This window comes from Chaetomium fimeti (genome assembly GCF_033439085.1).
Source record: "Chaetomium fimeti strain CBS 168.71 chromosome Unknown B0H64scaffold_1, whole genome shotgun sequence".
Lineage (NCBI taxonomy): Eukaryota > Fungi > Ascomycota > Sordariomycetes > Sordariales > Chaetomiaceae > Chaetomium > Chaetomium fimeti.
The window spans coordinates 2,410,830-2,432,548 of record NW_026944329.1 but is presented as its reverse complement, the minus strand read 5'-3'; the positions used below and the strand labels follow the sequence as shown (position 1 = coordinate 2,432,548).

Below are 21,719 nucleotides of genomic sequence, written 5' to 3'. Positions count from 1 at the left end.
CGGTCAGCATGGCTCGACAAGGCCAGCGATTGGGCAACAGACGACGCCCGTGCGGCAGGGGATGACGAATGCAACGCTCTGGCGAAACCCTCGAGTCTTGCTCGCGGATTGGCCCGCTGCTTGATGATTGCTTGCTGCGAGGGACGGGACTCCTGCAAACTTGCAGCTGACGCGTTTGGGAGGGCGGGTTGAGATGGTTGCATAATATCAAAAAGGTTTCCAAATCTGAGACCTGCTGCTGTCAGGTACGCCCGGGCAGCGACCGACGTTCTCTCGGTTCGTCGAGGTGCCTGGTAACTCAGCGGGGAGAAAGCCGTGGAAACGACGACAAGTGGGAGTCAGTTAAAAAGATTCCAATTGGAGGGTCGGGAAAGTCTCAGTGCCCAGTCCCAGAAGGGGCTCTGCCCGCGGCCTGCATGCACTCAGCTGGGGGGCGCTGCCGTCTCTTCTGACGTCCCAGCCACGCGGAACGCCGCTTGTCAAACCAGCTGGGCAATTTAGGCGCCTTGATCGCCGGGAAGGCAGACACTCGCCGACTCCTTCCAGGCCACGACCTGCACCGCAGAGTACGCAGTTGCACAGTAGGTGATCTCATCGAGACGGCATCTCCTCGGGCACTTGGCCGACCGTTGAGATTTCTCACCAGGATTCGAGATCAAGCTGGCGCCATTGCCTTGGCTCGCTTGGTTGGTGGGTTGGTGGGGTCCATGCCAGCATGCCCAAACACCAAACTTCATCAGACAAACCCACACAAGCCTTGATACCCTGGATCAAGTGTTCTCCCTTGGCCGCAAGGGTCTTTAGAGAAGAAAAGAATACGCAGTGCGTATCAGCGATAATCTGTGCCTCATCAGTCTAGTCTTGTTGCAAGTTGGAACGGAAGCTGGAACGGAAGCGAGGCGCGCCGCATCTCTGCCCTACGCACGCCGATCCCTTCACGGCCTATGAACAGAGTTTCTTCCAGTGTCAGCGGCCCAGCGTCCCTTCTACCAAAGTTTCGTCCGAAATAAGCGCCCCGAAAAGTTTTCCAAGCTCGATGAACGCATTGCTGTGGCTCAGCTTACGGTACCGATGGATGGCGACTGCGTGAGGTGGGAAATGCAAAGGAGCCTCGTTGACTCCACCTCCACGGAGCTTCTGTGGGTTCGCCAATCAACTCTGTTAAGCGATTCTCACAATGCCTGACGCCGCCCCCGGCCAGCAGCCCCCTGTCAAGACGGCCAGCCTTACCGGATGAAGCGGCCAGACTTGGCGGGCAGCAGTGCCTCGACCTCGCAGGGACCGTGAGCCAAAAGAACAACCCCATTGCCGCCGGTGTGGCCTCCGCTCCGTCCACAGCCCAATTCCCCATTGTTTGATGCTTTTCGTTTGCATTGTCAACGGTTTTCGGTGATTTTGTGTTTCGACTTTTGTGCCTACCATCGACTTGTTTAGCGATCCTAACGTCTCGAACCCGATCCTACCCAGGTTCTCAATCCACGCGACAAAACGACCACTGAGAACCCCTCCTCAGGCCCCAGCAGCCCCCAAATTCGAACCTCGGACTCGGACCCTTGTATCATACAAGAGCGTTGCACAACCGAGTGTCGCCGGGCGGCAAACAATTCTTTCGTTCCCCTGCGGGGAAGCGCACGATGCGCATGAGGTTTTGTTTTTCGTATCCGGACAGACAACGCCTTCGATCGAACGTTTACTTCCGGACTCGCCGCTGCTCTCCCGCGGTCATGGCCCCGCAGTTTCCGGCGCCTGGCCTGTCTCGCAGGGAAGTCGTCGATGGCTCTTTCAGCAACCCGACCTCAACACTACAACGGCGCGACAAGGGCAACTCGAAGCAGATCCAAGTACGAATGAGCCCCCTCGTGGCCGGAGCCCAAGCTAACTGGCCGCTCCCAAGATCATAGTAATCGTTCTAGGCAGCGTCGCCCTCGCCATCCTCTTCATCATCATCCTCCGCCAGTTCTACCAAAGATACATCAGTCGCAAGCATGCCTACCAACAAGCAGGCAACGACGACGACCACCCAAACACCCTCCAAATCAATCGCCCCAGCCAATCCAGCTCCCAAAATGACCGGTCCACCGAGACCCGCTCGCAAACCACAACCGAGGGCGGCACACCGGGGGTCGATCGCAACACCTCAGTCCGCAGCGTCATGACATTACCCGTGTACCGGTCCAAGGCCATCGACGGCGAACAGGTGCTCGGGCGGGAGGGCGAGCGGGACGGGATCGACGTGGTGGTGGAGATGCGGACGGCGGAGGAGGAGGAAGCGCTGCGGGACGAGGAGATGGAGGCGCTGTACCAGATCCGGGCGGCGCGGCGACGACAAATCGCGGAGCGGGAGGAGCGGCGGCGGCAGCGGCAACAAGCACGCGAGGCGCACGACGTCGTGGCGCTGCGCGACCTGCGCGACCAAACCCGCGGGTCAGCCTCGCGCAACACGTCCGAGATCGAGGACCTGCGCGGCGAGCACGACCGGATCCGCGGCACGCGCCAGCGGGCCGTCAGCAGCGTGTCGTACGCCGACGTCGGCATCGCGCGCGCCGACGGCACCCGCGTGCGCGCCAACAGCACCGAGAGCACCGAGCGCGTCGGCCTGCTCTCGGACACGGCCAGCATCGCCGCCGACAGCCACAGCCTCTTCCGCCGCCGCGACCGCAGCGCCAGCGCCACCCTCTCCATCGACACCTCCCTCACCGCCCACGGCCGCCCGGACTCCCCCGCCGCGCTCACCACCGGCGGCAGCAGCGGCGGCGTGTACAGCCTGGCCAGCGCGGGCGGCCGCGCCCGCTCGCGGTCGCGCGCCTCCTCCGCCGCCACCACCCCGCGCATCCCCACGCCCAGCCCGGGGCGCAGCACCACCCCGCACGCGGGCTCCCCGCCCGAGATCATCGAGCCCGAGGACGCCGACATGGGCGACATGGCCATGCCGCCGCCCGGGTACGACGAGGTCAGCCTCGACGACATCACGCCCATGCACTCGCGCCGCAACTCGGACGTGTCGCGGCCTGTGAGCCCCTACCCGGATCCGCCGCCTGATTATCCCGGTCCGGGGGAGCGGCGGAATCAGCGGCTGTCGACGCATATGGAGGATTTGGCGGCGGCGGCGCAGGGTGGTGAGGGGGGGAGGGGAGGGGCGCAGAGGTTGCCGAGTCTGAGGCTGGATCAGGTGCCGCAGATTGTGATTGAGCCGTCGAGTGCGAGGCCTTGAACAGGTGTGGCGGGGTGTTGGAGGTCTACTATATATATTTAATGGGTGGGCGCTGAGGGTAGATGTGTGAGGGGGTAGATGTGTGATGGGGAAACGATTGTGCGCGACATGAAGAGGGGATTGGCATGGGCGAGCGACGGTTGGGATACCCTGGGCCCCGAGGCAGAGGCAGGCACGCAAATCTGTATATAACTACATCCCTCCCTTGTTTTGTTGTACTTCCTGCGGAGTCCCGGAGCGTTGGATCTGGTTGGATTTTCGGGTTGGCTGGGTTGGGGAGTTAGATGAAGCGTAATGTGTTCAAGACGCATCTGCATACCACCTCCCCTTTGCATTTTCAATCTCGAAGGATGCATTTGCGAGCTGCTTTTTGTTGAGATAGTCTCTTGCTTAAACTTACCTAGAGCTTGGAGTTTGACATCTCATCATCGAAGAGCGAGCGAAGAGTGGGCGCAAGCAAACGAATACGCGCAGCGCGTAAAAGAGAAATGCCTCCCCGTGCCGGTGGTGCCCGTCAGTACCTGCCACCAATGACTAACTTGAACTCCAAAATATTAGTATCACTCAGCAGATCGCTAATGTCTGTTCTTGACGGTTATCGTCTTCCAAAGCCGCTCTCACACCGCCCCTAACCGTCGCCATGTGATAGTCCAGGCACCCATACCAAGCCGCCCGAGACAACCCCACATCCGCAGCATCCAACGGAACGGGCATCGGACCGGCAGTCAACCAGCGGCGGGCCGGACCGATGACTCGGATGTTTGCATACATCTCCGCACTCACTACTCGGATCAAAACAATGCAACGAAGCTTGGGGTGCCGCCTCTATCCTCATCGCACCATGGCCTTGCCGGGATGTTGACTAATGGGATGGATTATAGGTATCAGTAAACAAAAAAACATCGTCTTGGCTCCGAGGCATGAGGTGGGGCGGAAGATGCAAGGCCGCCCCGGCAGATGGATCCCCCGGAGCCCTCAGATCGGCTGATACAATCTTCTTATACGCCATATTGTGCTGTGTAATCGGAGAAACATCGAGCGAGGAGAACTGGTTCTTATTCAGGCCACGCCTGACAAACAAGCAAGCGAAACAGCGCGAGCGCGGCCGTGTCTGGGACAGGAAAAACTTCCAGAAAGCTTTGAAAGCCGAAGCGCCGAACCCAGCATCCGGGGGGCTCCAACGGGCCGCCCCTGCTAACCCGGATAGGAATCCGAACCGCCCTCCAGGCTCAGAAGGGGGGAAACTGCACCTTCGGGGGGCCACTACGCCCTGATTATCCCCGAACCGAACAAAGTCGGGTACGGGAGTGAATTGCAGTTAGTCGGAAAGTGAATAAAAGACCACGCCCCCGGCGAAACGCAGGGAAAGGTTCATGAACCAGAGCAAGAAACCGCTGTGGTTGTGTTGAAGCAACGTTCAAGTTTTGCCGCCAAAACAAGAACGGCGGCCTGGTACGGAGAGCCAGCGGATCCCGTTGATATCTGCTCGGCACCGTCCCCTACCACAAGCTTTTCGGCGCCGAAAGCTTTACCCACTCGGCCGGTTCGCGGTCACTTCCGGAAGGCCAAGCCCACCTCGAGCAACAGCAATGGAAAAAAACGCAGAAAAGATCACCTACGCCTCCGAGTCGGACCGGACCGAAGTGGACCTAACCATCCGGATGCCGAGCGACATGCCCAACGAAAAGACTCCCGCAACAACACCCCCAACCGCCGCCGCGGATGCCGGTGCCGGCGCCGTTCCAACCGCCGATGCTGTCGGCCCCGAGCCCCCCGCGCCGGATGAGGTCCCCGACGGCGGACTGACAGCCTGGCTACAAGTAGTCGGGTCGGCCGCCATCCTGGTCAACACGTGGGGCGTGATCAACACGTTCGGCGTATTCCAGGCCTACTACGAGGCGGAGCTGCTGTCGGGCCACTCGTCGTCGGACATCTCGTGGATCGGGTCGACGCAGGCGTCGCTGCTGTTCCTGGTCGGGGTGATCGCCGGCCCGCTGTACGACGCGGGCTACTTCCGGCAGCTGCTGGTGGCGGGCCTGTTCCTGATCGTGCTGGGCCAGTTCATGACGTCGCTGTGCACGGCCTACTGGCAGGTGATGCTGGCGCAGGGGATCGCGATGGGCGTCGGGATGGGCATGACCTTTTTGCCGTCGGCCGCCATCATGGGCCAGTACTTCTCGCGCCACCGCGCGCTGGCGCTGGGCCTGTCGAGCGCCGGCTCGCCCGTCGCCGGCGTCATCTTCCCCATCATCTTCAGCCGGCTGCAGCCGCGCGTGGGGTTCGGGTGGGCGACGCGGTCGATCGCCTTCATCCTGCTGGCCATGTCGGCCATCCCCATCGTCTTCATGCGCACGCGGGTGCCGCCGACGGCGAAGCGGTCCATGTTCGACCGCAGCGCTCTGCGCGACGTGCCGTACGTGCTGTTCGTCGTGGCGGGGCTGTTCGCCTTCCTGACGCTGTACGTGACCTTCTTCTACCTCACGCTGTTCGCCAAGTCGCACAAGGTGGTAAGCGACGACTTCGCGCCGTACCTCGTCACGCTGCTCAACGCCGGGTCCATCCTCGGGCGCGTCATCCCCAACGCGCTCGCCGACCGCTACGGGTCGCTGAACGTGCTCATCGTGTGCATCGTCGCCAGCGCGGTTCTGGCGTTTGGCTGGCTGGGGATCCGCGACATCGGCGGCTCCGTGGTGTATGCGCTGCTGTACGGCGCCTTTTCGGGTGCCGTGGTCAGCCTCACGCCGAGCGTCATTGTCGGGCTCGCGCCGGATATGGGACGCGTGGGGGCCAGGATGGGCCTATGCTTTGTTGTTTTCGGCATCGCGATCCTCGTGGGCACCCCGATCGCCGGCGCTATCCTGGGCAGCACCGACAGTCCACAGTGGCTAGGGACCATCTTGTATTCCGCCTTTGGACTTGTCGTGGCTACCGCGTTCTACTGCGCGTCAAGAATTGTGTTGTATAAACGGAAAGGGGCTTGGAAGGCGTGAGCCGAGTTTGCAGTCACGTTGCGTTGCGGGCCATACGATATGGATGTCCCTCCGGCTCCCTTGTTTCCTTGTTTGGGTACGGGCAGATGGGCAGGCGTTCCGGTGTTTTGAGATGGTTTTGAGTAAACAGAATAGAGGACACATAATACGACAGTGGTATTGAGTTCTCCCCGCCGAGAGATGCTCCTGTCTCCTGTCAGCCCCGACTCGGGAACACATGGTAACCCATGATAACTGCCAATGGGTCCAGCATTCTGCAGGTTGTGGATACTTGAGATACTGTCTGGCTCGCGACCTCCCGCCGCCGTCGGGTAGTACCCACTGTACGCCAAGTAAGCGATGGAGTGCTGCTGAGTAACGTTGGTGCCTGGGCACCCTCTGGTCAAAAAAAGCCGTACCCCAAAACGCGTTCTTATCCACCACTAAAATAGTCGCCGTAACCCTTTTCGGTGTTATTCTTCCATAAAACTATTTTCCTTTCTAATTTCTATCACATACTAATGCGAATATAGGGTTTGCACGTTACTTGACAGTAAATAAGTCGGATTTTGCTGGCACTCTTGAGCTTTTCCGTCCTCATGAATTCCTTGGCAGAGTCGACTTAAACCAACACATTAAGCAGCCTCCATCCACAGTCAGGGGGACCAAAACTCCCAAACCTTGAAAGACTATCATGGAATAGAGGTAGCGATGATAGGGTATTAGAATGCACTTGGACTTCCTAAAATTGAGCCCGTTTTGGCCGAGTTGTGGTGCATTGAACCGGTGATAATTTTTGGTGTACGGCTTTTTCTGGCCAGAGGGTGCTGGGCTCCTGGGGCTCTCAGGTGTTTCGTGATGGTTGCGGTCTCGGCGCGATGCCACGGTGCCCGCCAACGAGCAGCGCTGGAGCTGGGTCGGGTGGCGAGAGTGGCGTCGTCGAGCGGGGGTTCAAACATTAAACAAAACACCACACAGCGATCAAGCGAGACTCGCACATTGGCGGTATCCCGATGTAACCATGAAGTCCTGACGGGAAACGATACCGCCCTCCCGTCACGAGGTGTTGCAAGTCGAGATGGAAAAAGTGCCCGTGCCTTGAGACATTCGACGTCTTGCCATTGGTTCTAATTCTCCCGCTCTGTGTCGGCTTCCACTCCGAGGCCGTGCCGTGAGCTTGTCTCAGCTGCAGCCAAGCATACGGAGTCCCGAGCGAATCAATTGAGATTTGTCACTGTGACAAAGAAATGCTCAAGCAAAACAAAATGGCGAGCTAGGTGCGATCTCGCGCTCTTCCGTGGGCTTTTGCGCCGCTTGCTGTAAGCCCTTACTCAGCGATTAGATAAAATGGAGCCAGACAGTAGCGGGGCATGTGACGATGCGAGGGGTTGCTGGGCCCAGACACGCCCAGAGTGGCCAGGAACACAGGGCCGACAGGGGCCACAGGAGAAAACCCCATCCCACCAGATCGGAAGACTGTCAACGGACAGCCACGGTGCCAACGTGGGCGCATATTGGCCTATGTATTGACGTTTTTCCTGTGTACGTACATACAAACAAAAGGAGGTCATCCCTACTTCGGTAAGTTGGTAACGTCGATCAAGGGCCCCCTGCCGCCGCTTGGGCTGCTTCTGTACAGGCACCGAGGGTTGCCCCTCCTTCGTGTCTCCAGAGATGGATTGAAGGCCCGGGGTCTGTCGTGATTTGAGGTGGATTATCCGATCATGACGAATGCAGGCTGGGCTGCAACGGAACCTGGAAGCTACACAGGCGAGACAGGAAACCTTTGAGACTGCCAGAGGGGGGATCGGCACCTGCGAGCTGGGCGGGTTGCCACTTTCCAAAACATGGCGCCTTCGTAAGGTATAAAGCCGGCGGGGAACGCTCTTGCACTTTGCGATGGCGACCTGTTTACTTCCCATCTTCCACCACAACACAACCCAATCCCAATATTCACAATCGCCATCTCATAAGCCACTACCAAATCAGACTCAACTCCCAGTTATTTCCCAAATCCCCGCTTCAACTTCGTACAAGATGGCTCCCAAGATCGCAATCGTCTTTGTAAGTTCCGTTTTCGGTGCCCCTGCCTGCCCCGCGCTGGGCTTGGCGGCAGCCACAGGTCGTGAACCGTGGCTAACACCTAATAGTACTCCATGTATGGCCATATCCGCCAGCTTGCCGAGGCCGAGAAGGCCGGTATTGAGAAGGCCGGCGGAACTGCCGATCTTTTCCAGTATGTCTCTCATCAAAGATCTTTGAGCGTAATGTGCCCAACAGATCACCAAGCTAACCAGCAACACAGGATCCCCGAGACCCTCCCCGAGGAGGTGCTGACCAAGATGCACGCCCCTCCCAAGCCGACTGACATCACCGTGCTCAACGACCCCAGCGTGCTTGAGGGGTATGACGCCTTCCTCCTAGGCATCCCGACCCGCTACGGCAACTTCCCCGCCCAGTGGAAGGCCTTCTGGGACAAGACCGGCAAGCAGTGGGCGACGGGCGGTTTCCACGGCAAGTACGCCGGCGTCTTCATCTCCTCTGGCAGCATGGGTGGCGGCCAGGAGACAACGGCCATCAATGCCCTGAGCACCCTGGCCCACCACGGCATCATCTACGTTCCCCTCGGCTACGCCAAGGCCTTCGGCACCTTGTCGGACCTGTCCGAGGCCCGCGGTGGCAGCCCCTGGGGCGCCGGCACCTTTGCCGGTGTCGACGGCAGCCGCCAACCCTCGGAGAAGGAGAAGGAGCTTGCCACCATCCAGGGCGAGGAGTTCTACAAGACGGTCGCCAAGTCCTTTGGTGCGTAACTACATGGTGACGACAGAAACGGTATCGGCGGCGCGGCTAATGGGCGGTCGGAAGGGGGGCTAAAGGAGAGCACGGTTGCTGAGGCAGTCACTGCGAAGAAGGAGGAACCGAAGGCGGACCCCAGCCCAGCGGAGGAAGACGAGGTCAAGGGAGGGCCATGTGGCTTGCCAGCCAAATGCGTAATCTTGTGATTAGCAACAACTATTGAATTGACTATTATTACCAACACACCGGATGCTCACACGACGGAGTCGATGTGATCATAGGACTGATACCCGCCCAGGTAAACCAACAAGCGTTGTCTGCCCGAAAGGGGGGTATGACCCGTTTCAGAGGTAGTGAACGAGGAACATGGTGCTACATACAGTAGACTTGAGATAAATTGATTCAGGTTTGATTAGATTTTGTGTTTATGAAAATATTTAAACAAATGTGAATACAGGGTCTACACTTCAACCAATGGCAAAATAACTCAAGGCGAAGCCGGTATTACGGTCTCTCTATCTTCTTCCTTCAGATCCTCTTATACTGGCAAATTTGGTATCTGTTAATAATAATTCGATGAGCATTCATTTGTCCCAAAGGATCATTTTAAAGATTCCCACTTAGAGTCCAAGGGCACTGACCAGAACGCGAGCACCTGCTCCATTCTGCTCCCGGTTCGCAGATGATCACGGTCCTTCCATCATCCTCCATCTACCCACCCCCCACCTCCCCCCAACACTCACAGCACCGCACCCTTAATATCCGAACGCGAATGCATCCCCACCACCTGCGGCACATCCACAATCGGCCTCTGCCACCCGGCCCGCGTCTCAACAAACTGCTCCACCTGCGGCCGCAACTTGGTCTCCGCCAACGCGAAATCGTCCACGGTCCCCGTGCGCAGGATGGTCAGTCCGGGGAAGCGCTCGCCGACGCGGTACATGAGCGTGCCGCACGCGCCGCAGAAGTGGTTGGTCATGACCCCCCCGGACCGCACCGTCGCCGACTGCGCGAAAGTCCGGAGCTGCTCGCGGCCCCGCGCGTGCCGCAGGTGCGTGTCCCGCACCACGATGTTGGACATGTACAGCCCGCTGCTGATCTTGCGGCAGTCGCTGCAGTGGCAGACGTGCCGGTTGACGAGGCCCGGGGCTTGGAGCGGCTGTGTGGGTTAGGAACTTGGGGCTTTGTTTGTTGGTTTGGGAGAAGGGAAGACTACTACTCACAAAAACCAGTTGGACCGCTCCACAGAAGCAAGTTGCTGTAGCCTCTTCCTCGGTTGACCAGCCGTCACGGGCGAGGCCAGCAACAGGAAAATTGTCATTCGAGGCTGCCATGGCTTGGGTTATTCTCTCGAGTATGATGGGGTGAATGAGTTTATGAAGAGTTGGTTGAAATATAACACGTCGTTGACAGGAAGTGAACTTATATGATTACCACCTAGGCCGTGCGTTTTAACGGTTATACCCAGCGATGGAACGCCCGGGAAGTTGATGAGGTAAGACGCCGCTGCTCACTAATCATATCTCGAGGACTACCTGCAGGTAGGCAGGGTCAATATTCACCCGCGCAATAACTTATACGGGGTTTTATGTTATTCATTTGCTTAGGCTTTGCTCAGAATGCCGGCTTCAAGTTGTTAGGCCGTTTCATCGATATTCAACTCGCAGCACTTTACTTGTCTAAATCATACCATGTGTATAAGCCAGGCGTGTCCCCAGGATTTCAGGGGCACGGCATCAAAGCATCCAGATTGCAGTTCACGGCTCTCCTCTCTTTAATAACACGGCTATTTGCAGGGACGTTTAGATGTATAGGGGGTAGTGGGCTGTGCCTAGAAGGCCAAAGTGGTCTTTGAGGACACCCACCTCGGGCTACATGAGGGCGTGACATATCTACTCGGAGCCATAGCTTCTTGACCCAGCGGAAAAGTCCTTGTTCGAGGGACGTTTGGGGCTAGAGTGGTCGTCGGCGTTAGCTTGCCTAGGTACCGAACGGGTCGGTAATTTCTTCCCCGGAAACCCTTCTTGATTTCATCCTGCCGCTGGGTTATTCTCTTTCTCATCGAAACTCATCTTCCGCCTTATTCCCAGTATCAAAACAGAACCACAATAAGGCCTCATACATCATCAGAGAAGAGAACTAGGGAGAGGGTAGTAGTTAATTTTTAAAACAAACCTGTAGGGTGTAGCCGTTTTGACATGCATCAGAGTACATCAATTAAAGAAAGGAAAGAAGAAAAGAGGGGGAAAATGGAAGCACACAAAGCCGGCCACAAGGCTCTAACTATCCGATAATTCGCTTCAGTAAGAAAGGAACGATATGTTGTAAGCCATGAGACCTCATTCCAAGTTAGCCTGGATGCCATCCGGAATGGACGGCTCTTTCCTCTCACACTAACATCGGTCCAGACCCCATCGAATGACTCAATACCCACACAGGGTTAGGGTTACTGCTTTGTCACCCCGATCGAGCTTTTCACGGCTTGCAACCTCAGTTTCACATCCTTCAAACAACACATCCAACCCCTTACCAACTCACCAACACCCGTTGCCAACAAGCAGAACTCACTCCATTTATACCCACTCACTTGGCGCCAACCCAAACTATGCTCCTCCGCAACGCCTCCTCTCACGACAGAGACCCGGACATCTTCCACACCATGACCTCGCACAACCCCGCCGCCGCCGGGCCTCACGAAGCTCACAGTGACATGCCAGCCGAAAACGGCACCACCGCCAACTACTACGGCAACAACACCGCCGCCACCCACAACAACCACGACCTAGACGACATCTGGGCCACCCCCTCCTACCTCCCCCCGCACCCCCAATCCCATCCCCATCCCCAGCACAACTCCCACCACCACCACCACCACCAGTACCCGTACCCCCCCCAAGAACCCACAGTAAGCGACATCCCGCGCCTCTCCGCCGCGCACAGCACCGCCGGCTACCGCGACGGCATCACGCTGGCCAAAGCCCGCACGGCGCAGGGCGGGTTCGACGAGGGCTACGGCCTGGGCGCGACCATCGGCGCGCGCGCCGGCCAGCTGCTGGGCGTGCTGGAGGGGCTGGCGGCCGCTGTGGGGCTGCAGGCGCTGTCGGAGGCTTATCGGGGGCAGGGGCAGGGGGCGGGGATGGGGATGGGGATGGGGGGAAAGGGGGAGGCGCGGCGGATTGAGAGGCTGTTGACCGAGGCGAGACGGGAGTTGAGCGTTACGGGGGTGTTTGATGGCGAGTATTGGGCGCAGGACGGGAATTGGCGGTATCAGGTCGGTGGCGGCGGCCAGCAGCAGCAGTATGGGGATGGGTGTGGTGGTGGTGGTGGTCAGGGGCTGGGGGAGGGGGATGGGGGCGTGGTTTTTACGGATGTGGCTGAGGCGCATCCGTTGCTGAGGAAGTGGGGGGGGATTGTGAGGGCGGAGGCCGCGAGGTATGGGGTGGACTGGGAGGTGCTGAAGGACGAGGTGGGGGATGCGAGGAGGGAGGGAGAAGAGGAGGAGCGGGAACGGGAGGGGCGGATGAGGAGAGAACGGGGAGGGCAGCCGGCTGCGAGGGGGAGGGAGGCGCTTGCGTGGTGAGGTGGGAAATTCTGCTGGCTCGGTTGTTAGGCGCTGGTCGCCTACGACGGACAATCGAGCTCGGACGGATGGGTTGCCTGCGCACGTTGAAACAAACGCCATGAAAGTTGCCCGGTCTAGATGACGGCAGGACACAAGGGCCAATGCGAGAGCCTGGGAATTCCCAGACGGGACGTCCTGGCCAGGGGCTACGCCGTGGTCAGCATTCGGACCCATACCGCGTGGTTGGGACTTAACATCCCGACCGGTCACCACTGTGTTATGGGAAGGGGTGGGTCATTGTTTATCTGGAGTTATGTGTTACAAAAAGGGCAGAATTATCTCGATAGAAAATGAGACTGCAAAGCTTCTTACTTCATGATCCACAAAAAGCTGGCCCAGGAACGAACCACGCAACAAGTCATGGCCTGGTTGGCAAACAAGTCATTCCCCTTATCCAGAATCTCAATACGCCCCCCCACCATAGTACTCGAGATACACACGTTCACCCAAACCTCTTCTCGATCTTCTTGAACATTCCGGTAACGCCCCTCTCCAATTTCCCCGCGTTTTCCTCAAACCTGCCCTTGGTCTCCTGCTTTGGCTGGTACTGATCTTCAGGAATATAGAATTGCTGGTGCACCGAATAGTTCTGCGGCGCCTGTCCCCGTCCAGCCGCCGGAGGCACCCCCACTCCACCGCCAGGTGGCGTCGGGGTATGCGTGACTCCGGGGGTATACTGCTGCTGCACATGGCTGGGGAACGTCCCGACGCCATAAGGGCTGGCTAATCCCGGACTTGCGAGCGGGGTGCCGCCCCCGTGTACTGGCATCGTGGCGGCGCGGGAAATGCCCGGATGCACCGGCGGTGGTTGAGCCATGCCGGTCGCTTGCCCGCCAAGGGAACCGAATCCCTGAGGCGCAAACCCGGGCGAGGCGAGGCTTGGCTGGGGCGGGCCGGGGAAGGTTGGGGCGCCGGGTGGGTGCTGGAGGTTGGGCGGAGGAATGCCAGGGCTGAGCGGGCCAAGTCCGCTCGGAACGAGGCCGGGCGAGAATGGCGTCGCCGCATCATAGGCGAGAGTTTGGTGGAGGGGGTTCGCGACACCATCTTCGGGTGGCGGCGTCTTCTCTCGGTGGCGGACCTCCTCGGGGGCGGGGGGCGCGGCGGGGTTGTAAGCGATCGGCGTGAACTGTTGAGGCGGGGGCGACGGTCCGTCTCCGGAGCCAGCGACAGCAGACATGGGCGGACCGGGGAAGGACGGGGCCCCGGAAGTGTTGGGCTGCAAGCCGGCCGGTGTCGCTTGTAGGGAGTTGGAGCCGGATATGGCAGCCTGCTCGAGTTTCTGCACCACAGAACTCACTTCGGCCTCATGGCGAGGCGGCGGCCCGGGTTCGTCCAAGATCTCGCATTGCGCTGGCGGAAGTACGCGCCTAATCCCGTTAAGGAACTGCACGGCGTCCTGGGGCATCCAAAAGTAGATGTCGAGGGAGTGGAGCTTGTAGTGGTATTTGTTCTGGTTGTGAGGGTCAAAGGTTGGCAGATGCCACTCGTCGTTCCCCTGAACCTCGCCGACGGTGAGTGTTACGAGGCAGGTGTGCTTGTACGAGTAACGAAGGTGAACCCTGTCAAGGTCTGGAGCACCGACGCCCATCAGCACATGTCTCTCTCAAGGGCAAGCAAGGGCAAGCAAGGTAGGGCGTACAGCCGTCAAACGCGTCCTGGTCGTCACGCCCGGGGTTGTTGGCGATTTCTATCCGGGCGCGCCCCTGGTTCGCATCCTCAAACAGGTACACATAGGAGCCCTTGTCGAACCGGTGATGGGGCGGGTTGTGCGTCGGCGGGCCGTAAAAGTAGTGGATGTCTCCGTAGCTTCAGATGTGTCAGACCGGCCGACATGGTCTATAAGTCAACAGTCGCATCTAGAACTCACAGAGTAGCGACGTGCTCCTCTCCTGGCCGGGCGGCCATATTCGCGGAGCTCTACGAGTAGGATAAGATGAGGGGAAGTGCCGAGGGAGGATGTTGAAGTTCGCAGGACGAGAGCTTCAAGGACGGGATGGTGGCGGGTGATTATTTAGTCCCTAACTTTTCTCGCTCGACAAGAGAATATTATATCGGGCAAAAACAGGAGGCAGAAGAGTACCATGAAGAGAAAAAGAAAGAGAAACCATAAAATCGCGACGGGTCACACAGGTGCATAAGTGCATGTGTGACGGGCAGCGAGCTCCTGGGCCCTGCTGCAGGAGCCATCACTTGGCTCTGGTCGTGCCCCGCGCTGCCAATGGCACTCCGTCATCAAATCAGCTTTCGCAAACCCTGATCATCCCGCTGGTGTCCGGCCATTGAGCCGACTTTGGGGAGCTCTGGAAGGTGGTGGGAGCATGGAGAGTGGTCCGCTGGGCGCTTAAAGGTGGGATGGCAGCGAGCCAATGGTGTCTGGACGGTCCTGGTGGGCTGGCGGGCGTGGCGGGGTATCTGATGCTCAAGCACGGGCCTCTTCTAGAGGTATCGCTGCACCCCCTGCAAGTGCCTGAGAGGACCTGGCCAAAATTTCAGCTGTCAACCTGAACGGAAGCAGCCGGATTGAGCGCAAAGCCGTGTGTGTCTGGTCCACCGAAATTTATCACGACCGCCGCAATTAAGACTCGACGACAACGACGACAACGACTCCCGCTTAGGATCACCCAGGTCGGCTTGGTTTCCCACCCGCTTCGGTAAGCCACCTACCTATCCTCAGTTCAACACAACATATTTCAACGAAACGAATCCTAACCCGAATCCAGCAACCACCACCCTCCGATCCTCACCCATCCCCCCGACGAAGGGGACACCCACCTCCACCATCCCGAGGCCGTTGCCTCCAAATCTCCAAACCCAAACCCCACACCCACCCGGTGGGAAAGACCAAAAAAAAAGAAAAAAGGAACCAACCATCCAACATGGGCATCCACTCGGTAGCCAACGCCTGCGCGCACCTCCAAAACGCGACGCGGGCGCACCTGGGGCTGACCTCGATCCCCAACACCAAATACAACCTGCGCCTGGCGCTCGCCCTGCACCGTGCAGGCCTGATCGGGGCGGTGCGGCGCGGGGGCCCGCGCCCGCCGGGGCCGGAGGAGGAGCCGAACGAGTCGGAGGCCGTGACGACGGCCAACGTGGCGACGCGGCGGCTGTGGCTGGGGCTCAAGTACTGGGACAACCAGCCCGTGGTGCGCAACCTCGAGGCCGTGTCCAAGCCGAGCCGGCTCGTCTCCGCCTCCGTCTCCGACCTCAGCCGCGTCGCCCGGGGGTTCTCGGTCGGGCCCCTCAAGGGCCTCACCCTCGGCGAGACCATGTTTGTGAGCACGGACCGCGGCGTCTTCGAGATCCGCGAGGCGCTGGCGAGGAAGGCGGGCGGGTTGGTGCTGTGCCGGGTTTCATGAGGGGGGTTGAGGGCATGGGCTGTGTGTCGTGGGCGTGTGGTTCTGTGGGCGTTGATCGGGGCTGCGATCGATCGAGAACGTGGGAAAACCGGAGGAATACGGGCGTAAGGGATGGGAGGTTATGTACGATACATGCGGGCGAGGAGGAGCTATCGGTGTTAGCAAGTGATGATTTGCAAGGGCAACGCAAACATCTCCACCGCGTCCAGCTTCCGTAGTTTGGTCTCGCCGACAGCATGCACGGCCTAGAGTTGTAGCCAAATGTATCATATTCCATCATCGTCCCGGTCATTAATCCTAAACAAAGATTGCATTCCCTAACGCCTGCCTGGTGGCCAGCTATTCTACCTTACATGCTCCATCGCCAACCCCCGCTTACAAACCCCGTTTCTTTTCCCACCAGGTATCATGAAATACGTATCTCTTGCTCAACAAACGCTATGCGCCCCCAAACGAAGCGGACAGGAAGAGGAGAGATTAAAAGATATACAGAACCGCTGCACAAAAAAAAGAGAAAAAAAAAACGCCTGCCACTGGCGGCTCAAAAGAATTCTTGGTATAATACTTACGCCTCTGGAACTGCTGTCTCGGCGTCTCCCTTGTCCTCTGCAATGGTAGCTTCTGGTCTGCCAACATCAGCGACAACTGCCTAGGGAGTCTGAGCTACAGCAGCTTCGTCCCCGGCCTCGGCGGCAGCGGCAACAACTTGCTCCACGGTTTCACTCTGCTCCGCTACAGGTGCCACCTCTTGGGCAGGGCTCGTCTGGCCAAGCTCACCGCCAATCACCTCACCAGCTGCCGTGGCGTGTTCGGCTTCGGTTGCGACCTGGTTGACGGTCGAGGATGAGGCAGTCGGTGTGGGCCTGGAAACAGCCTTCTTCGCAGACTTGACTGGCGTTGTCTTCTTGGACGCGGCGGCAGTTCTCCGCGGCGGACTCGTGGGCACCTTGGTGGTGGTCTTCGACGCCGATGATGCCGTGGGGCGCATCATGCGCGCGAGGAACCCTTGGTCGACCTCCTTCTCCCTCTTCATCGGCGGATGATCTTTCGCAGGCTGCTTCGGGGGCGGGCCCAGGCTTGGCCGAGACCGGTCGATGGTCGAGCTCTGCCGCCTCAGGCCCCTTACCGGCACTGCCTTGTTGGATCCGCTGCCAGTGGTGGATGCGCTCGTTCGGCTGGCCGGGCGTCCGCGGGATTCGCTGGGTGGGATGCTGCTCGCACGAGACAGGGACTGGCGCGAGGCATTGACTTTGGAGCCAGATGAGGCGGTGTGCGTAGTCAAGCCTGGGGGAAGCTTGATGGGGCGAGTCGGCGACTTAACCTTCGGCTTGACGAAGCCGGTACTCGCCGGAGACGACTGAAGCGGCGGTGGTCTCTTGATCGATGAAGGACCAGCAGACCTCGAAGTTGGGGTTGCGCGAGGTGTGACCGGCTTCTCAGACGCTTGAAGCTTCTTTTCGGGTGTTCGCTTGACAACGGGGTGGTGGGTAGATGTTGCGGCAGGGGTCCTTGGACCTCTGGGTGACTTCTCTGGCTTCGCGACCGGCTTGCTTGCTGGCGCGACGGCAAGAGGCTTTGGCGTTGGCTTCGTTGTGCGCGTGGCGGGCTTGGTGGTTTCCTTCGCTGCCTTCTTTTGCGGCTCTTTCCCGCTTGCTCCTCCATTCAGAGTTCCCACTTGCGGTGTCGTAGCACTGGCAAGCGAGGCCTCGCCTTCGGACGCGTTCGCCTCTGGTGTTTTTGGCTCTGCCTTCGGCTCTGCCTCTGTCTCCGTCTTTGGTTCTATCTTCAGCTCCGGCTTCAGCTCTAGCTTCGCCTCTACCTTTGGCTCTGGCTTTGGCTCTGGTTTTGGCTCTGGTTTCGCCTCGACCTTTGGCTCTGGCTTTGGCTCCGGTTTCGCCTCTACCTTCGGCTCTGGCTTTGGCTCCTGCTTTGGCTCCGTCTTCTGCCCCGTCTTCGGTTCCGCTAGCGCAGCGGGCAAAGGCTCGGACTTCACAACCTTTGTTGCTTCAGCCGGGCGCGCCACATCTTGCGCGCCAGAATTCGCTCGTGGTGACCCGAAGAGAGACTGGGTCTGGAGACCCAACTTGCCAGGCGACTTAGCCAAGGCGTCAAAGGGATTTGATCTCTCCATCCCGGTCGTTGGTGTTGTCACGTTGCTGTCGCCGCTGTTCTTCCGGAGTGCCGAGATTGAGTCTTGACTACCTTCGCGCTGGATGCCCATCCTGCCCTCTTTTTCAATTGCCACGAAGCTCGTTCGGATCTTCGAAAGGGGTCTGGGCGACTCGCTGGCGGGGCCTGAAGGTGATGTTAGCTCCAGAGATCGCAACTCGGAAAACGATGCGCGTGGTGTGCAGAGTATGCAGCACCAAGCGGAACATCGAATGTCAAACCGGAAAGGCAAGCGCCTTACCGTGTGGAGGAATGCCAGGCGACCTGCCTCTGTCCGGGGGGCTGGTGTCCCCCTTCTGCTCGAACATAGCCCGAAGGTTCTTGACCGCGCTCATTGTTGCGATTGTGAAGCAAGCGCCTCACAGAGGTCCTAGACTACACAAGCAGGTAGGCTAATTGGAAACGAGAGGTTTGTGGCGGAAGTCGCGACGAGAGGGGGAGTTGAGTCGTTGGGTTGAATTAAAGTGGTGGTCTGTGTCAAGCTCGGGCAGCGTTGTTCAGGTCGGTGCTGAAACCAAAGAGGCCCCCTTTTTGGGCTTCGCGCAAGAGGCCGCGCGCGTTGGAAGCTCCGAGGCTTCTCAAACTCGGGGCAACCAATGGGGGGGGGGGGACTCGTGTGAGTCGCGCGCCGGTATGCTTCCTTTGGAAATAACGAGTCAAGTGCGCAGCAAAGGACAGATTTGCGACGGGCTGAGGGTGGCGGGGGGGAACGAGAGGGCGACAAGACGCGGTTGCTCGGCGGGCGCTCGTGGTGCCACCCTATAAAAATGAGAGGTGTCTCAAATTAGAAGAAACAATTCGGGCATGGACCAGGCTCAGGGGGTTGCTGCGGAGCCCTCCCATGCGCATCCGATCGCGTATGCGACTTCAAATGATGAAGGAGGATGCGCCGTTATGCATCAGCACGCAACGAAATCAGATCCGACGGAGGGAAAATGTCCGGCTTGAAAGTCAAAAGGTGGTTAACAGTATGTTGGCCCGGCACGAGAAGCTCCAAGCTGAGAGGCGCGTTTCAGAGCTCGGCAACCCGGTGGTCCAAATCTTGGCAGAGCGCGACCGAGGGGATGAGGGGAGGCGGGAGCTGGGGAGTTCGGACGGAAAGGAATGGGAGACCCGAGTCCGTCGGCCCACACGTGGTCAAGTGGCCCAGTCGCGCAACCCCTGTCAATGACACAATGTCAACACGATGGCAAGGTTCATAACTCAGCCATTGCAAAGAGCACATGTGAAGGATACTTTCCTTTCTGGGAGGTGAAATTGTCATGCGAGCAAATTGTTCTTCATCGAGGTAGATATACACGCGCATCTCCTCGAAGCACCCTTATGCTCGCTCCTCCGTTACGCTGTCGTCAGAGTTGGCGAACATTTTTTTCCTCCATGGAAATTAAATCTACTGTGTAACTACATGGTTATCTGGTCATTTCTATTTTGACACACCTCACGGGGCGTCGGTCTCAAGGTGAGTCTTGTTGGCTGGGCTTCCCCGGCCGGCGCAAGCTGTCGGGGGCTTGGAGTGGCTCAGTACATACGCAAGTAAGAAGCGGGCCGAGCATTCGTGGCTTACCTTTGCTGTGTATGTGAGATGGGCTGATTCGAGTACCTGGGTTACGAATACTTCCAAGTACACGAACTCAGCTTTGGCTCGGGAAACTTGGGGAATTCCAAAAACGAAGCAAGGGAGGTCAACTGCCCGAGTCGGTCAATCAGGACAATACAGAATACCCGACACAGTACATGTTAAATACGACCGATACCGTATTGCATCGGTAATTCACCCACGCGTCATAATTCTGGCGCTGAGGCACGAAGCCAGCTCAATTTCCCCCGGGATGATGGTCATTTGAGGAAAGAAATAGGGTAATTGCATCACCGGTGTTAGGTATATACCAACGTTACTTGATGCAAGAGAGAAAAGATAACCTAGGTAGGAGTTGCTTGAGGTTTCGTCTAGCTAAGGTAGGAGGCCCCGTGTACGACGATGACGGGAATTTCCACACGGACCACGGGTGAGTGACGCCCGCCCAGAAGGGTCCAACCGCAACACCTCATTGGAGCTGCGAGCCGGGAACAAGCTCCGATCCCGGCCGGTTCGAAGGTGTCACCGGCTGCCCAAAAAGTTTCAACACAGGTCCGTCAACCACCGCTTGGAAAGTCAATTGAAGCGCAACCATGGCAGCAAGGACTCTCAAAATTGGTAAGCAGCTTGCAGGGCTCAAGGGCTCCCACCCCCTACACCAATTCCCCTCCTTTTCCTCCGATTTCAACACTGACTCCCCCGCCCCCGCATCACAGGGCTCATCCCCGGTGATGGCATCGGCAAGGAGGTCATCCCCGCCGGCCGACGCCTTCTCGAGGCCCTGCCCGCCTCCCTCGGTCTGAAGTTCGAATTTGTCGATCTCAAGGCCGGCTGGGAGACGTTCGAGCAGCAGGGCGTGGCCCTCCCGGAGGAGACCGTCTCCGTGCTCAAGTCCGACTGCGACGGCGCTCTATTCGGCGCCGTCAGCTCTCCGACCACCGCCGTCAAGGGCTACTCGTCGCCCATCGTGGCCCTGCGCAAGAAGCTGGACCTGTACGCCAACGTGCGGCCCGTCAAGACGGTCGTGTCGGCGCCCAAGCCCATCGACATGGTCATCGTGCGCGAGAACACCGAGGACCTGTACGTCAAGGAGGAGACGACGCGCGACACCCCCGAGGGCAAGGTCGCCGAGGCCATCAAGCGCATCTCGCAGCGCGCCAGCAGCCGCATCGCCACCATCGCCGGCGAGATCGCCCTGCGCCGCCAAAAGATCCGCGCCGCGGGCTCCCCGAGCATCCACCAGGGCCCGCTCGTCACCATCACCCACAAGTCCAACGTGCTGTCGCAGACGGACGGCCTGTTCCGGTCGACGGCGCGCGAGGCGCTCGCCGCGCCGGCGTTTGCCGGCCGCGTCGCCGTCGAGGAGCAGATCGTCGACTCGATGGTCTACAAGCTGTTCCGGCAGCCCGAGGCCTACGACGTCATCGTCGCCCCCAACCTGTACGGCGACATCCTGTCGGACGGCGCCGCCGCGCTCGTCGGCTCGCTCGGCCTGGTGCCCAGCGCCAACGTCGGCGAGGGCTTCGCCATCGGCGAGCCCTGCCACGGCAGCGCCCCCGACATCCAGGGCCAGGGCATCGCCAACCCCATCGCCACCCTCCGCAGCGCCGCGCTGATGCTGGAGTTCCTGAACGAGGAGGCGGCTGCGGCCAAGATCTATGCCGCTGTTGATGGCAACTTGGAGGACGGCAAGCTGCTCAGCCCGGATCTGGGTGGTACCGCCAAGACGGAGGAGGTTGTCCAGGATATCCTCCGCCGATTGTAAGCTGTATGTCGTAACTAGGTACAGGGGAAAAAAGGCGAAAGGGCATCGGGTGGTTGGGTGTTGGGTGTTGTGCTTATACCCCACGGTTTGTGTAGATAAGGTCCGCGGACCGCGGGAGGGATAAATAAAACACGCCTGCAAGGTTTGAACAAAAGTTCAGTCAGGATCATTCAATGTGACAGATGCAGTACGGCAACCAGTCTCCTCGTCAAACAGAGAAGGGATGGTATCTCATTGCTTAATTACAATAAC

At 59.0% G+C, this 21,719-nt stretch overlaps 9 protein-coding genes across 9 annotated transcripts; 6 read left to right on the top strand and 3 right to left on the bottom strand.

Annotated features, from left to right (window-relative positions):
- Positions 1 to 1,724: 1,724 nt before the first annotated feature.
- Positions 1,725 to 3,211, top strand: B0H64DRAFT_437718 (uncharacterized protein; the record flags this gene model as incomplete). The annotated part of the gene is made up of 2 exons (XM_062806283.1): positions 1,725 to 1,841; positions 1,895 to 3,211. 2 exons carry the CDS (start codon positions 1,725 to 1,727, stop codon positions 3,209 to 3,211), a joined length of 1,434 nt encoding a protein of 477 aa, XP_062664073.1.
- A 1,431-nt stretch (positions 3,212 to 4,642) lies between these two features.
- Positions 4,643 to 6,454, top strand: B0H64DRAFT_18696 (major facilitator superfamily domain-containing protein). Its single transcript, XM_062799005.1, has one exon. The coding sequence runs from the start codon at positions 4,801 to 4,803 to the stop codon at positions 6,199 to 6,201; it is 1,401 nt and encodes a 466-aa protein (XP_062664072.1). The 5' UTR covers positions 4,643 to 4,800; the 3' UTR covers positions 6,202 to 6,454.
- Positions 6,455 to 8,217: 1,763 nt separating this feature from the next.
- On the top strand, positions 8,218 to 8,990 carry B0H64DRAFT_414447 (flavoprotein-like protein; the record flags this gene model as incomplete). Its single annotated transcript, XM_062805033.1, has 3 exons — positions 8,218 to 8,244; positions 8,331 to 8,416; positions 8,486 to 8,990. The coding sequence occupies 3 exons, from the start codon at positions 8,218 to 8,220 to the stop codon at positions 8,988 to 8,990; spliced, it is 618 nt and encodes a 205-aa protein (XP_062664071.1).
- A 382-nt stretch (positions 8,991 to 9,372) lies between these two features.
- On the bottom strand, positions 9,373 to 10,409 carry B0H64DRAFT_381218 (Mss4-like protein). The gene is made up of 2 exons (XM_062802787.1): positions 10,200 to 10,409; positions 9,373 to 10,135 (listed from the first exon to the last, which is right to left on the bottom strand). Exons 1-2 carry the CDS (start codon positions 10,308 to 10,310, stop codon positions 9,716 to 9,718), a joined length of 531 nt encoding a protein of 176 aa, XP_062664070.1. The 5' UTR covers positions 10,311 to 10,409; the 3' UTR covers positions 9,373 to 9,715.
- A 954-nt stretch (positions 10,410 to 11,363) lies between these two features.
- On the top strand, positions 11,364 to 12,814 carry B0H64DRAFT_428609 (uncharacterized protein). The gene has a single exon (XM_062805855.1). The coding sequence runs from the start codon at positions 11,582 to 11,584 to the stop codon at positions 12,554 to 12,556; it is 975 nt and encodes a 324-aa protein (XP_062664069.1). The 5' UTR covers positions 11,364 to 11,581; the 3' UTR covers positions 12,557 to 12,814.
- On the bottom strand, positions 12,815 to 14,880 carry B0H64DRAFT_381214 (uncharacterized protein). The gene is made up of 3 exons (XM_062802786.1): positions 14,466 to 14,880; positions 14,238 to 14,404; positions 12,815 to 14,167 (listed from the first exon to the last, which is right to left on the bottom strand). Exons 1-3 carry the CDS (start codon positions 14,501 to 14,503, stop codon positions 13,041 to 13,043), a joined length of 1,332 nt encoding a protein of 443 aa, XP_062664068.1. The 5' UTR covers positions 14,504 to 14,880; the 3' UTR covers positions 12,815 to 13,040.
- Positions 14,881 to 15,085: 205 nt separating this feature from the next.
- B0H64DRAFT_381212 (ribosomal protein S8-like protein) lies at positions 15,086 to 16,237 on the top strand. Its single transcript, XM_062802785.1, has 2 exons — positions 15,086 to 15,249; positions 15,319 to 16,237. The coding sequence occupies exon 2, from the start codon at positions 15,475 to 15,477 to the stop codon at positions 15,955 to 15,957; it is 483 nt and encodes a 160-aa protein (XP_062664067.1). The 5' UTR covers positions 15,086 to 15,249; positions 15,319 to 15,474; the 3' UTR covers positions 15,958 to 16,237.
- Positions 16,238 to 18,714, bottom strand: B0H64DRAFT_18584 (uncharacterized protein). The gene is made up of 2 exons (XM_062798996.1): positions 18,368 to 18,714; positions 16,238 to 18,252 (listed from the first exon to the last, which is right to left on the bottom strand). The coding sequence occupies exons 1-2, from the start codon at positions 18,459 to 18,461 to the stop codon at positions 16,607 to 16,609; spliced, it is 1,740 nt and encodes a 579-aa protein (XP_062664066.1). The 5' UTR covers positions 18,462 to 18,714; the 3' UTR covers positions 16,238 to 16,606.
- Positions 18,715 to 20,186: 1,472 nt separating this feature from the next.
- B0H64DRAFT_333993 (uncharacterized protein) lies at positions 20,187 to 21,665 on the top strand. The gene is made up of 2 exons (XM_062801090.1): positions 20,187 to 20,320; positions 20,419 to 21,665. The coding sequence occupies exons 1-2, from the start codon at positions 20,296 to 20,298 to the stop codon at positions 21,465 to 21,467; spliced, it is 1,074 nt and encodes a 357-aa protein (XP_062664065.1). The 5' UTR covers positions 20,187 to 20,295; the 3' UTR covers positions 21,468 to 21,665.
- Positions 21,666 to 21,719: the final 54 nt, after the last annotated feature.